A 15370-nucleotide genomic window follows, 5' to 3' on the forward strand; every position below is an offset into this window, starting at 1 on the left:
TAGAATACCTTTTCAAGAACAATTTGTTCCCTAAATAAAAGTCAGATGAGTGGTAAATGATGCAGCTGATGTTTAGTTAAGTTAACAATGTACAGACTATAGTTAAGTATTAAAAGTATGAAAAGAAGAGCTTTACTAAATACTTTAACATAAACAAAACAAATTGTTAAAACAGATCCTTTGCAGAGCTTATCAGTTGGCTTCAAATCTGTTCCTGTTTGTGCACATGCGCACAATTCCACTGTTAGTAAAGCAGCCATTCATACAGAGTCAGCTGGGGTGTCTTGAAGCAGCTGTGTGATACTTTTATTATTTATTTATATCCCATCTCCCACCTTTATTATTTTTACAAATAACTCCAACACAGTTTCTCCTTCTATTTTTCCCCATAACAGCAAATCTGTGAGGTGCATTGGGCTGAAAGAAAGTGATTGGTCCAAAGTCACCCAGCTGGACATAGTGGATTGTAGCCTAGTTCTATCATGAATTTAGTTGTTTTATTAATTTAAAATATTTAGTATTTATTTCATCTTATCTTAGATTTCTCCTACATATGTTTACTGCATCTCTCAGAAGGATTACAACATTTTTTTTAAAAAATAGGCTATTTGTATATTAACTGTTGTCTGATCATAATTAAACAATTTGATGACTCCTGCAGTTTAATCAAGCATATTTTTCTGCTTAGAGGCTGATACGCATTTTAAGTCATAAGATGAAATAAGTTTTTAAAGAAAGATTATTTGATTCTGTGCATTAATTTGCTTCAAGATAAAAGTTTGATTCACTTGCAGAATTTTGGGACTGAATTGCTGGATTGCACTTCACATTGTGTAGCCATGTTTGAATACAGCAAATTCTCCAGCACTTGAGATGGAGGATCCACCCATGGGTTGAGACTGTATTCCTGCCCAATCAGATCAAGTCAGCCAAAGTTGTCACGCCCTGTCCCTGGACCTATGCCCAGTCTTGACTTGATCTTGCCCATGGACAGGACGTACAACTCTGGCTCATAGGTACAGTCTAGCCTTGGGTGCATTTTCCATCTCCTTACCATTAGATCCCCTTATCTAAAATTGATTAGTCCACTTGTCAAGTCTTTCATTAGCATAATCTCAGCTCTGTTGTGGGGGGAGCAAAGCTCAGAGGAAGATTGAAGGGGGCCCCTTCTTTTTTCCCTCCCCCCAGGAGCTCTCTCAGGAGAGAATAGGAAGCTGAGATGGCTCTGGACCTAACGGCTGTTAGATCCCAGAGATCCCTCCGGAGCTCGTGGCTGCGAGCCCGGTGACAATTAGGAATTCATAGGAGCTTAAAGGGAAAAGGAAGGATCCTACCATATAGATAGGCCGCAGGAGTCTCACAGGGCCTCGAATTGGGCATTGCCTCACAGTAGGTCGTAGGAACTTTTGGCAGCCTCCAAAACGCGCGCGCCTCAAACGGACGCCGATCGGTTCTTCCGTGACCGATCGCAAGCAGCGGCGGCGTTTTCGGGCGGCGTTTTAGGATTTTTGACGCTGCAGGGTGCCGTTAAGGGGGAAAGGAAGCCTTTCCTCACGTCTGAACCGACCTTCGTTTTTCGCGCGCACGGCCGCCATTTTGGAGACCGCGCGGTCGCGAAGCGATCTCATTTCTCGGCGTTCGGGGGAGAATAGCGCTAAACGCGGTGCTAATCCTCCTGAAACACCCAAAACTGAGCTCCCTGGTCTCACGGGGGTCTCCCTACGGGTGACCAAGGGCCTGGGCTTCGGGTGCGGCCGCCATTTTGTTTGGGCGACCACAAGGCTCAATTAGGCACGGCCGCCATTTTAAGCGGCCGCCATTTTAGGCGTATTGACAGCGTCTTGGTTGACTCCCTCACAAAATTTCTGGTCACTTAGAGTTGAATCTTAATGGAATTACATTCCTAGAGGTTTGCCTTTCCTGTGCTTGGTGCCTTCTGGGGAAGGAATTTTTGCAGCCCTTTATTTGCACTTGAAGTCTTATAGCGTGCTTCAAATTTAACTACCCCCAGTACTTGCAGCAGACTTACGGTGACCCCTCAGAGCACCGGTCCTCGTTTGTGACACGTGGCGCACGGGCACCAGGCACTCCCATAGCGTGTCTGTCGTTGCCTGTGATTGCATAAGTACCTGGGTCCCTGGCGTCCTTTGGAATTGCGTCCGGTTGTACCCAAGGTGATAATTCCCTCTGGATACCGGAGGCCCCCGCTTGAGCCTCTGCGTTATCAGAGGATGGAAAGTGTGGATTCCCTCGAGAAGGAGGTCGTGTCCCCTTCTTTGGCCGCCTTAAACACTATGTCATCTCATCTGGAGGGATCAGACAGGGCTGCGCAGAGTAAAAAGAAAAAATCTGCAAAGACGACTTTAAAGGGGGCGGATAAGCACGCCACCAGGAGACACCAAGCCCTGGAAAGAGAGTTTTCTAGGGCACAAAAAATAGCCCGAATGGACAATTCTCAGACTGGGGGGCGGGAACAGGAACCCCAGATCCCAGTTACTCAGGCACCTCCACGTATACCAGAGGCCACTTTCACGCCCACAGCGGCTGGACTTCGCCAGGCCGAGCAGGTTTCTTTCCCTTCAGAGGAGCGATTGTCACTTTTAATTGCTCACTTTTAATTGCTCTGAACGCTAGGGCGGTTCCTAAACCTCCAGTCGTAGTTTCCCCTCCTATAATTTCCCCTCCTACCCCACATCAGGCAGATGAACCTCAGTCTGGCCCCTCCTCACCATCTGAATCCTTGTATTCTGAGGGTTTGTCGCTACCTGATCAGGCCTCTGACCAGGAGTTTCCGATGTCTGAGGAAGAGGAACAGTCTGCGGATGCTCCGGCGTCCACTGGAATGTTCCACTCTTCAGCCTTTGTTACCTTGCTCCGCAAGGTCTCTTCCACCGCACACCTTGGTGCTGAGCCTCCTTCCTCATCAAATACGGCTACTCCCGATCCGGATTTGGATCCAAATTTTACTGAACCGGTGGCAGCTCAGCACCGGATCCCATGTCCGCCCATGTTTCTAACTGCGGTAAAGAAACAATGGGCGCTACCGGCCTCCTTTCCTCTTCCAAGTGCCACGGACAAAAAGCTGTTCAACGTGGCCAAGGAATTGGAGGAAGCGCTGGAGGTCCCTGCGGTGGATGAGCCCTTCGGACCATTAATTTCCCCTACGGCCATAGCTGGCGATGTCTCGGAAGCACTGAAGTCGGAGGACCGTAAGTGCGAGTTATCCTTTCGCAGGATCCACCAGGCATCTGCTTGGGCCATTAGGGCAGCGACGTCAGCGTCGTTCTTCACCAGAGCCGCACACCGTTGGCTAAAGCAACTACAGGCCCGCACCCCCAAAGACGATGTCCGTTCTCAACAGGACATCAGTAAGATGGTGGCGACGATGGAGTACGCCTCGGATGCTACGCTCCAGGCGACTAAGTTTGCCTCTAGAGCTATGGCCTCAGGGGTCACTAGCAGACGCATGCTTTGGCTTAAGCATTGGCAAGCTGATGCCAAATCCAAGTGGCGTCTGTCCTCTGCTCCATATCAGGGGGGTAAGTTATTTGGTGAGGCTTTGACTCCTTATCTCTCAGAGAATAAGGATAAACGCAAAGTGCTCAACCATATCCTTAAGGGGTCAGACAAGAGGCAAACTTATGTACCCCGTAAACAGTCCTTTCGGGGGGGAAATAGATACAGCTATTCACCCTCCTTTCGTCCCTTTCCACCCAGAACGGACTGTCAAGAGGGTCAATTTGACAGGCAGGCGAGCAAGCCCAGGCAGCACTACCAGGGTAACCAGGGTAAGCGGCCCTTTCGTGGGAGCGGCCGGCCTTTCCGGCGCTCCAGGTGACTCCCCGGCAACGGGACCTCCCATAGGGGGCAGACTGTCGCTGTTCTTCCACCAATGGGAGGCCACCACCACGGACAGGTGGGTCCTGAACACGATAAGGTCCGGCCTCTACCTGGAGTTCATCTCCACGCCTGTAAACAGGTTCATTTCTTGCCCATTCCCCCGAAACCCAGTCAAAAGGGCTCTAATGGGCCAGGCCATTCAACATCTCCTGGAGATAAGGGCCATAGAAACCTCCCCGGTGGACCAAAGGGGTCGGGGATTTTACTCCATCCTCTTTGTAGTTCCAAAACCGTCAGGAGGATGGAGAGCCATCCTGGATCTAAAAAATTTGAATCTTCATGTAAAATATCAAAAATTCAAGATGCAGACGCTCCGCTCCATTTTGGGAAGCGTGAGAAAAGGAGACTTCCTGACGTCCATCGATCTCACGGAAGCGTATCTCCATATCCCCATCTCTGTCGACCACCGGCGGTTTCTACGGTTCAGTTACAAGGGAGAGCATTATCAATACAGAGCTCTACCCTTTGGCCTCTCGGCGGCTCCCAGGGTGTTTACCAAGATCCTGGCGGTCCTGGCAGCTCACCTACGGATGGTTCCGATCAGGGTCCAGTGTTACCTGGACGACATCCTGATCCAGTCGACCTCCGCCCACTCGGCACGACAGGATCTCGACCGGGTAGTACGGCTGCTCCAGGATCACGGGTTCTCGGTAAACTTCCCCAAGAGTCATCTGGTCCCCACGACTCGGCTATTGCACTTAGGGGCCGTCATAGACACCATGGAATGTCGGGTGTATTTATCCCAGGAGCGTTTGACCAACCTGAGAAAATCCATCCGCCAAGTGCGCAAGGGGCAGAAGGTTTCCCTACTCAGCCTTTCCAGGGTGTTAGGACAGATGATATCGGCCATAGAAATAGTTCCGTGGGCCAGACTCCACTCCAGGGAATTGCAGTGGTTCCTTCTCCCCTTCCAGAGGCGGAACATCAGTGCCTCTCAGACAAGGGTGAGGCTTCCATCTCAGACCTCGCTTTCCCTCAAGTGGTGGCTGTCCCCAGCCGTCCTCAAAGGGTCGTTATTCAAGGAGCCGGAGCGGCTCCTCATCACGACCGATGCCAGCCTCTTTGGTTGGGGGGCGCATCTGCACTCCCATTGGGCCCAGGGCCGTTGGTCGCACTCAGACCTCCGCCACGATATAAACTGGTTGGAACTGAGGGCCATACATCTGGCTCTCCGTCACTTCCACAGCCAGGTCCGAAAGCGTCATGTATTGGTCCTCACGGACAACATGACTGCCAAGGCCCACGTAAACAGGCAGGGGGGCACTCGTTCTCGGATCCTTCTCAACGAGGCATTAATATTGGGGACCTGGGCGGAGCACAATCTAGCGTCCATCAAGGCCGAGCACATCTCGGGCAAGGACAATACCCAGGCAGATGTCTTGAGCAGAGCGACAATAGACCACTCAGAGTGGAGGATTCACCCGAGGGTCTTCAAGGAGAGTTGCCACCGCTTTGGTCTACCGTTAGTGGACCTATTTGCCTCACCGGCCAACACCCAGCTCCCCCGCTTCTTCTCCCGCTTTCCGTCTCAGGGAGTGGAGCAGATAGATGCACTGCGCTCTCCATGGCCTCGGGGTCTGCTGTATGCCTTCCCACCTCTCCCTCTTATTCCAGCGGTGGTGCGCAAACTACTCCGGGAGGACGCAGAGATTCTACTTGTAGCCCCGTATTGGCCAAGGAGACCGTGGTTTGCCGACCTTCTGGGTCTCTCCATAACAGCACCGTGGAAGATTCCCCCGGACAGAATTTCGCTGAGTCAGGGAGCCATCCTTCATCCGGATCCCCAGTGGCTGCAACTAGCCGTCTGGCACTTGAGCGCTACTATTTGTCAAGGCAATCCTGCTCATTAAGGGTCATTGAGATTATACAGGCATCACGGCGGCCATCCACGAATCGCATTTATGAGGCCACGTGGAAAAACTTTTGTACTTGGTGCAATAAGCATCAGTTGTCTATTTCAGGTCTCAATATTCCTAATATTTTGGAATTTTTGTCAGAGGGTCTGGACAAAGGTTTAGCCCCTAATACGTTACGTAGGCAACTAGCTGCGCTCTCTACTGTTCTCGCCTGGGAATCCGGAGGGTCGTTAGCTCACCACCCACTGCTCTGCTCCTTCCTTAAGGGAGCAGCGAACACCAGGCTGCCTACAGTGCACAGGTATCCTTCCTGGGAGTTGCCTCGGGTTCTTCGGGCTCTAACAAGACCGCCCTTCGAACCATTAGCATCGTGCGATATGAATCACCTGTCACACAAGGTAGCCTTCTTAGTGGCCATCACGTCGGCTCGACGTATATCAGAGCTGGCGGCATTGTCGGTCCGTAAGGATCTGTGCATCTTCCACACGGACCGCGTGGTACTCCGTCTAGACCCTACCTTTGTCCCAAAGGTGAATTCGCTCTTTCATAGGTGCCAGGAAGTTATTCTACCGGACTTTTGCCCTAGACCATCGCGTACTCTGGAATGGCAATGGCATTGCTTAGATGTCCGCAGGGCACTCCGTTACTACATTGCACGGACGGCGGATTTCCGCGCATCAGAAGCCCTGTTTGTCTCCTTTCACCCATCTTCCAGGGGTAGGAAGGTTTCCTCTTCCACCAGTGGCAGGTGGATTAGGGCGTGCATCACCGAGGCATATCGGGCGGAGTCATTGCCGGTTCCGCAAGGGGTCACAGCGCACTCCACACGGAGCGCTTCCACATCGGCTTGGAACACTCAAGCGACTATTGAGGAGGTTTGTAGAGCGGCCACATGGACCACTCCTTCTCCTTTTATTCGGCACTACAAGGTCGATAAATTTGCCTCGGCGGAGGCTTCCTTTGGAAGGAGGGTCCTCCAACAAGTAGTTTGCCAAAGTGCCACACCGGACCAGTCTGATTCCCTCCCTCAGGGACAGTAGGCTTTGGTATGTCCCATGGGTGGATCCTCCATCTCAAGTGCTGGAGAAGGGGCGTTGTCTTACCTGAACGCCTTTTCTCAGCACGGAGATGGAGGATCCACCTCCCTCCCTCTTAGTAGAGATTCATTTAGCCTTGTAGGTAATTAGTTTTGAGCCAGTACGTCATCGATCAGTCAAAGGCTACGCTCGCGTCAAGACTGGGCATAGGTCCAGGGACAGGGCGTGACAACTTTGGCTGACTTGATCTGATTGGGCAGGAATACAGTCTCAACCCATGGGTGGATCCTCCATCTCCGTGCTGAGAAAAGGCGTTCAGGTAAGACAACGCCCCATTGCTTTGATTTCTACAAAAATTGTAGTGGTTGGATTAACAGAATACAAACCAAAATTAAACATTATAAACTGTATGTTATCTCTGAATAATATAATGTAATAATATAATAATATATGTAATATATAATAATCGGCCAAAAGTAGTTTCTAACTTTAATTGTAAATTCTGAGTTAAAATCAAATTATTGTGCATAATTTTTTTTAAAAAATAATAGTATTACATTTTTTCTTCTTCTACTCCAGAATATATTTTTAACCAAAGATGGAACAATACAGTTGGGAGACTTTGGAATAGCTAGAGTTCTGAATAGGTAACCTTAAAATAATCCCCATTGCTTCAGTTTTAATAATATTATTAAGGTGGTTTAATTGATTAATACCATTTTATTTTTTTAGTACCGTGGAACTTGCTCGAACTTGTATAGGAACACCATATTACTTGTCACCAGAAATCTGTGAGAATAAACCTTACAATAATAAAAGGTAACGTGTAACTATTATCAATTGTAATCTAGATAGATGCCCTGACCTTTCATTGTGCTATCATTTTTTTCAACTTGCTTGTTCTCATTCAACTTTGCTTTATTTTAGCTCTGTAGAGAAATTAGTGTTTTTATTCTTAATATAATTGTTTTTAGATAAAGAAATAAAAATGTAATTCTTAACTACTAAAAACTGTGTAATATGTAGTTCTGACTCTGTAAAGCAGTATATGTTGTACAATGAGTTAGAAAACCTAAGTGTATAGTAAACATTTTAAAATACCATTATATATATTTGACAATCAAAATATGCCCCCATAAGTAGCCATCTCATTCTGTGTAATTTACTAGGGCAGGGCTTTTCAACCAGTAGTATGGGAACCACCTGTGGTACATTGGCACCTGGCAGGTGGTACGCAACCATTCTAGAAAAGTAGCGGGGGAGGGGAATGAGCTGAACCGATGGCAGCACCGCACAAGCCTGAACGAGAGATGGCTGGAGCTGCAGGGCTGTCAGGGCTCAGCGGAAACGCCAGGATCAGTGCCGCTTTCCAGCTGATCGATGCTTCTTCGGGGCTGTCGGCTCAGTGGAAGCACCAGGATCAGCACCAGGCTCCAGCTGGAGCTCGGCGCTGATCCTGGTGCTTCTGCTGAGCCCAGAAGCACCAATCAGCTGGAAAGCAGCACTGATCTGATGCTTCTGCTGAGCCCAGAAGAAGCGCTGATCAGCTGGAATGTTGCAGCATCTCCAGGGTCTTGTGATTTACATTCAGATGCTTGGCAACTGATTCATATTTATGATAGTCATAGTGTCCCAGGGTCATGTGAATTGACCAAAACCTGCTGCAACCACCCAGCAGACGGGGGGATAAAAACCAAACACCCCCCCCCCTGTTGCCAATCCTCAACAGAAATGCTCACAACAATGAAAACCTTGGACAGGAGGAAGAGCACCGCCGGGTGCTGTCTTGCTCGGCTGTGGCTTGGGGGGGCACTTTTTTCAGTGCCATTGTAACTTCGAACAGTCACTAAGCGAACTGTTGTAAGTCGAGGACTACCTGTACTTTATCATCAAGTTTTTGACACCTTGCTAGGCGACTGGTGGTACTTGGATGTTGCCATATCCTAAAAGTGGTACAATGGGTAAAAAGGTTGAAAAGCCCTGTACTAGGGCACTAACAGGGATTAGTAATGTGTTATAGAATTTTATTTCTTTCTAGAGGCTAAAAAATGACCTAGGAGAAAGTGGAACAGAAGCAGTAAGCAAGCAGATAATACTTAGATTACAACCTAAATCCATTTTTACACTTAGCCACAATTTCATTATTTAACCATTGAAAGTCGGTAAGTCACAGTGACTTGGGTCACATAAAATGCTATGTTATAAGCATGGTTTATACACCACAGTGGTTGGAATCACTGATAAATCCGTGTTCTATCTTAGTGTAGTATTATGAATCTAATAATTTCTTTCTGTTTACCTAAGTCAGGGGTAGGCAACCCAAAACACTCAAAGAGCCACTTGGATTCATTTCCCAACGAAAACAAAACACTGGGAGCCGCAAAACCCTTTTGATATCTAAAATGAAGATAACACTGCATATATCCTTTTTTCCTTTATATATATATATGTATGTATGTATGTATGTATGTATGTGTATATATATATATACATACATACATACATACATACATATATATATTCAATAACACAATCTTCGATCTCCGAGAGGGGTATAAACCAGTTGTTTATTGCTAAAAAGATATTTAAAAACAATAAAAACAACTATTTACAATGTTAAAAGAAACAACTTAGCTTTCGCTGGTCCCCTGCCAGCGTCCTCAGAGTGAAGCTCAAGGGGTGGGGAGATTCTTTTTATACACCTTGCTGGTCTAACTGCTTACTCATTGTCCGTGTGATAAGGCCATCCTTCCTGATTAACTGTAATTGCCTTGGTTGTCCCGCCTTCTCTTTTTTGCACTCCAACTCCACACTTTTCCCCTCTCTCATCCTTGTCAATCTCCTCCCTCCCAGCACCATTGCTGCCGGTGTGCTCTCTAAACGCTCCCTCCTACTCATTCCAGGCTGCGCATTCAAACCCAGTGCTACAAAAGGCTTGCCATCAGCGCTCCCTTCCTTTCTAGCCCGTTGGTCTGCACTCTGTTCCTGCCTTCCGTCATCTATTCCTATCAGTCTTTTTTTCTCCGATTTCCCTCCACCCCCGGGTGTGCGCACGCTCCATCGTGCCTCATCCTTCTGCTCCGTCTGCCCACAACCGGTGGGGATGCCTATCAGCTGGCTCTTAGGCTCAGCCCCTCTCGTCCTCGTTAGCCTTATCTCCCCCAATTTCCTTTCACACCTGGCTGTGCGTGCGCACAATCGTGTCCCATCTCTGCTCCGTCTGCCTATGGTCAGTTGGACTATCCGCCAGCTCCTCTTCAAGTCCAACCTCCCCCCCTTTTTTATCCCTTTCTCCCTCCTTCCCCCTCTTGGCTAATCCTGTCTTGTTTGGTATCCCTGTCCTACGTTTTTTGGGTTGTACGGTCAGGTCCGGCATTCCCAATGCCCTCTCATTGTCACCTCCCCCCTGCGACCCTTCACCATGCTCACTTCCTCCTTCCTTTTCACCCCATCCATCCATCCGTGGTTCCAATGTTTCACCATCCATCCCTATCATCCCTATTCCCTCCAAATCCTTTCTTTGCCTAGCCATGTGATGACTGCCTTCCCCGGTTCTGGTTCTGCCTCTGGTAAGCGCCATCCGCATCCTGACTCGCTCCTCGTGTATTTTTAATGTCTGGTATGCGTGGGCAATTCTATGCATCGATTGATTGAATCCATGTTGGAGAGCCAGGCCTCCTTCAGCAGGCGTCCTCCTTTGGAGGCATCCTGGGCGATGGCTTCTGCTCCCTTGAAATCGAATGAGTGCCCGTTGTTAACCATATGCGTCCATATTTGGGAATACTGCTCCTGCCTTCTGACGGCCAATCTGTGTTCATGTATTCTAGTTTTTATCCATTTGGCCGTCTCCCTCGTATAGTTACATTGGCAATCCTTGCAGTGTACCCTGTATACGACCGATGACTTTTCTTCCTTTGGTAGCGGTTCCTTGGGACGCATCGCTTTCATCCGAAGTGTTTGGTCGGATCAGTGAGCCACTTTGATGTTATAAGGTGCTAATATGCACGCTATTGCCTCCGCTACCAAAGGAAGAAAAGTCATCGGTCGTACGCACAGCCAGGTGTGAAAGGAAATTGGGGGAGATAAGGCTAACGAGGACGAGAGGGGCTGAGCCTAAGAGCCAGCTGATAGGCATCCCCACCGGTTGTGGGCAGACGGAGCAGAAGGATGAGGCACAATGGAGCATGCGCACACCCGGGGGTGGAGGGAAATTGGAGAAAAAAAGACTGACAGGAATGGATGACGGAAGGCAGGAACAGCGTGCAGACCAACGGGCTAGAAAGGAAGGGAGCGCTGATGGCAAGCCTTTTGTAGCACTGGGTTTGAATGCGCAGCCTGGAATGAGTAGGAGGGAGCGTTTAGAGAGCACACCGGCAGCAATGGTGCTGGGAGGGAGGAGATTGATAAGGATGAGAGAGGGGAAAAGTGTGGAGTTGGAGTGCAAAAAAGAGAAGGCGGGACAACCAAGGCAATTACAGTTAATCAGGAAGGATGGCCCTATCACACGGGCAATGAGTAAGCAGTTAGACCAGCAAGGTGTATAAAAAGAATCTCCCCACCCCTTGAGCTTCACTCTGAGGACGCTGGTAGGGGACCAGCGAAAGCTAAGTTGTTTCTTTTAACATTGTAAATAGTTGTTTTTATTGTTTTTAAATATCTTTTTAGCAATAAACAACTGGTTTATACGTCTCCTGGAGATCGAAGGTTGTGTTATTGAACAAATATGCCGGGGATTCGTATTTTTGCAGCTATTAAGGACATATATATACTGTATGTATGTATGTATGTATGTATGTATGTATGTATGTNTATATATATATATATATATATATATAAAAATAATAAAGGTAAAAAAGGATATATGCAGCGTTACCTTCATTTTAGATGTCAAAAGGGTCTCTTTCTCTCTCTTCCTCCCTCTCTCTTTCTCTCTCCCTTTTTCCCTTTCTCTCTTCTCCCTCTCTCTCTCTTTCCTCTCCCTCTCTCTATCTCTCTTTCTCTCTCTTTCCTCTCCCTCTCTCTATCTCTCTTTCCTCTCTCTCTTTCCTCTCCCCCTTTCTCTCTCTCTTTCTCCCTCTCCCCCCCTCTCTCTCCCTCTCTTTCTCTCTCCCCCCCTCTGTCTCCCTCTCTCCGATCTTCTGCTTCAAGCTGTTCTCCAACAAGCTGACACACATTCTTATTGGGCTAGCTCAGGGGTAGGCAACCTCAGCTCTTTTATGACTCATGGACTTCAACTCCCAGAATTCCTGAGTCAGCATAGCCTGGCTAGCTAGCTCTTTCCTGCCCTTCCTGTTTCCTGCTTCCTGCAGAGACGCAGCCAAGGCAGGAACCCCGCCCAATAAGCTTCTCAGCTCGTCGGAACAGGGTGAGGCTACTCTCTTTTTTACACACACACACACACACACACACGCTCTTTGTCTGTCTCTGCAAATGGCAGAGGAGGCTGGGAGCCTCAGGAAGGCTCAAAGAGCCACATGCGGCTCCGTAGCTGCAGGTTGCCGACCTATGCCCTAAGTGAACCAAGACAGAATAGATTTCAACTGTGGCATTTTTCCATGTTCTCAAACTCATAGGACAATAGATTATACTGCTACAACTGACATGTATAATATATTCCTTCACAGCTTTTTTTTATGGAAGGGACCAAAGACAAAATTGATTTTTTAGCTGACATTGTAAATTTACTATTTGTTTTTGTTTCTTAGTGACATGTGGGCCCTTGGGTGTGTTCTTTATGAAATGTGTACATTGAAACATGCAGTAAGTTAAAGTTTAATATTCTTAATGAATGACCTATTCTGAGCATTTGTATCCCTTACTGATAATATTTTTGGTAATTGTTTGGCTGTTGGGGAAGAAATAAATAATTGCCTTAGATAGTTATTTTATCTATGTTCTCATTTGTCATGACAAATACTATTTTGCTTTAATTATAGAAATAATGTGTTTTTATATAATTTTACCTTCTCACATAAAAAGCTGTTGTACTTTATACATATGTTGGATGACTTGAACTTCCAAACACAGCTGGTATTATTTGAGGGTTCAGATCCCACATTTAAATACTTTGAATAATATTGCAAAGAAAAGGTCACAAAATGTGAGATTATAGTTAGTAAAGTTAAGATTTAAGTTATCCGTTTATGTTCATCCTTCATTCATCACCTTTTCAGCATGAATTAACATTAATATGCCAAGTTCCTTCTTCCTTATAGCAATTTGCATTTCTTAAGTATGTTTACTGAGATTAAATCCTAGTTTCAGTGTGTCAATTCTTTGTATAAATATAACTTGAAATAATTGCATGACTGCTGGTGGAACCTGTTTTATTAGTTTATATTTGCGAAGTGCATTCTTTATATTTCTGAATCTCTATGAGAGGTGAGTCATCTCTCTATATTTGTGAAAAATTACAGAATATGATGAAAACTACAGGACAGAATGACTGATCAGTTTCTTTACTGTATAATTAATCTAGATTAGTTCTTGTAAAAATTCCCAGTTTATACACGTAATATGTAAATATTGAAAAATTATCTGTGAAAGTGTCCTATAGGGTGAAAAAAGTTAATATCTTGAAAAATATTTTAAAGTAACTTAAGGATATCACTAAGTATACTTAACAGCATTGCTATAATCCAATGAATTCTACTTTTCTCTCTAGTTTGAAGCTGGTAATATGAAAAATTTAGTTCTCAAAATAATCTCTGGATCATTTCCTCCTGTTTCTACACGTTATTCCCATGAACTCCGGAGTCTGATTTCACAATTATTTAAAAGAAATCCAAGGGATCGACCATCTGTCAACTCCATATTGGAGAAAATGTTTATAGTTAAACGCATTGAAAAATTTCTTACACCACAGGTACGTATTTGGATTTTTAGTTCTAGGCAGTTAGTTCAAAAGTCCATTTCAGATTTTTCACTTCCAAGAAATATTAAAAATTTCTTTATCGGTAATTATATCAATTATTATTCTATTTCTTAAAATGTTTAAAGATATTGTGAAAACAGAGGCAAGATTTTTTCCCCCAATTTTTTCCCAAAAGGAAAAGCCTCCAATTATGATAACCAGGAAAAATGGAATATGTTAAAGCCTTAGGCAAATAGAAATAGACTAAAGAGGAAATTCCATCAACAAGGAAGAAAGGACAAGGAAAGATATGTCAACCAATAATGTCAACAAATAGAAGAAGAAAAAGGAGAAAAGTTGCAAGGAAAGTTTTGTAACAAATGGAAAACTGCATGAGAACTTTGTAAGATCCTTGTGAAAGCCAATTTGGTTTAGTGATTAAGTACAGGACTAGGAGCAGGGAAATCAAATTTTAGGCCTGGTCTAGACATAGCCTAATTGGCCTCTTCATTTAAAGGTGAATAAGTGAAGATGGTAGGTAGGCTTGTTTATTGGCTAAAGAAACAATAATGATAAATGGAAAAGTAGAAGAGAACCAAGAAAGATAATGGAAAGGTAGAAGAGTAGTTCTAGATGGGAAAGAAATGACAACTTTGAAGACAAGATAATGGATAAGAGTATTTTAATGACAATACAGTTAAAGTAATAGTTTTTTCTAGTGGTGATGTATAGCTAAGAAAACTAGATATTGAGAACAAGTGAGAGAAGGACATACTGAGAGAATTGTGGACTTGAAGAAGAATCAGTTAGTCTTGGACTAAATAAAAACTGTTACCTTGAGCTAATGATTGGCAAGCAGAAGCTTGCATATTTTGGGCATATGAGGTCAGCAGGTGTGGGATTAGAAAAACCTATGCCACCACCGAGGAGGAGGCTTGCTGGTAGATAGGGGAGGGCGGCAGCTCCCCCCGAGTCTCCAGCTATCTCCTTAGGGCCGACGGAGCAAAGATCGGCATGTAAGATGGCTGATCACCCTGCTGCACCAGCCAAAAGTCACATCGTCGTCTAAGCGTTAAAGACCCACCGCAGATGATCCGGGTGAGACCCCTTTTGTTCCTCCCCACACCCCATGCTGTTTTTGCCTGTAGAAGCTGTTTGTGCTATTATTTCCCCGTCTGGAAAAGGGAACAAACGCGTTTTATAAAGGGACAGAAAAAACAAATCAATATTCATTTAAAGACTATATTCTATCTCTACTTACATTGAGCTGCAGAAAAAACTGTTTTTTGTGTTTTTTGGAGCGGTATTATATCGGCAGAGTATTTTTTGTTCTATTCTTCCTTTAAAAAATAGAAAAAAGGGGGAAAATGGTGTTTGAAGAAGTCTTTTTAGCTCACTGAGAATACCTACTGGTCAAAAATTAATACTGGATTTTTGTCTATCTGGAGATGAGATGGTTTTGGCCTTCAAACTGTTTTTCAAGAGAAAAGATAATTTGAGCTAGCTGTGTGATCTGTGGGGGTGAATAATGTTCAATTTTAACTTTCACTAAAAAGGAAAAGGATTTTTTTTTCAACTATTGCTAAAATGGAGAAGCCTCAACCACACTTAAACTGTAAACTTATACTGGAAAAGATCTATGAGGCTAAAGAAGAAATATGTACTACAATAAAAGAGGCTACTATAGAACTAAGAGCCAGAATCTCTACTTTAAAACTTAAAAC

General features: G+C 45.5%; 1 protein-coding gene across 1 annotated transcript in view; it reads left to right on the top strand.

Moving 5' to 3' along the window:
- Positions 1-15370, top strand: part of NEK1 (NIMA related kinase 1) — a 92145-nt gene that overhangs the window by 6912 nt on the left and 69863 nt on the right. Inside the window, exons 6-9 of the mRNA XM_015814546.1 lie at positions 7373-7440; positions 7526-7612; positions 12499-12553; positions 13458-13658. Of these exons, the coding sequence (XP_015670032.1) occupies positions 7373-7440; positions 7526-7612; positions 12499-12553; positions 13458-13658 (411 nt within the window). The remainder of the gene's footprint in view (positions 1-7372; positions 7441-7525; positions 7613-12498; positions 12554-13457; positions 13659-15370) is intronic.

Source organism: Protobothrops mucrosquamatus, unplaced genomic scaffold (genome assembly GCF_001527695.2).
Source record: "Protobothrops mucrosquamatus isolate PMUCROS unplaced genomic scaffold, P.Mucros_1.0 scaffold_88, whole genome shotgun sequence".
NCBI classification, from domain to species: Eukaryota; Metazoa; Chordata; class Lepidosauria; order Squamata; family Viperidae; genus Protobothrops; species Protobothrops mucrosquamatus.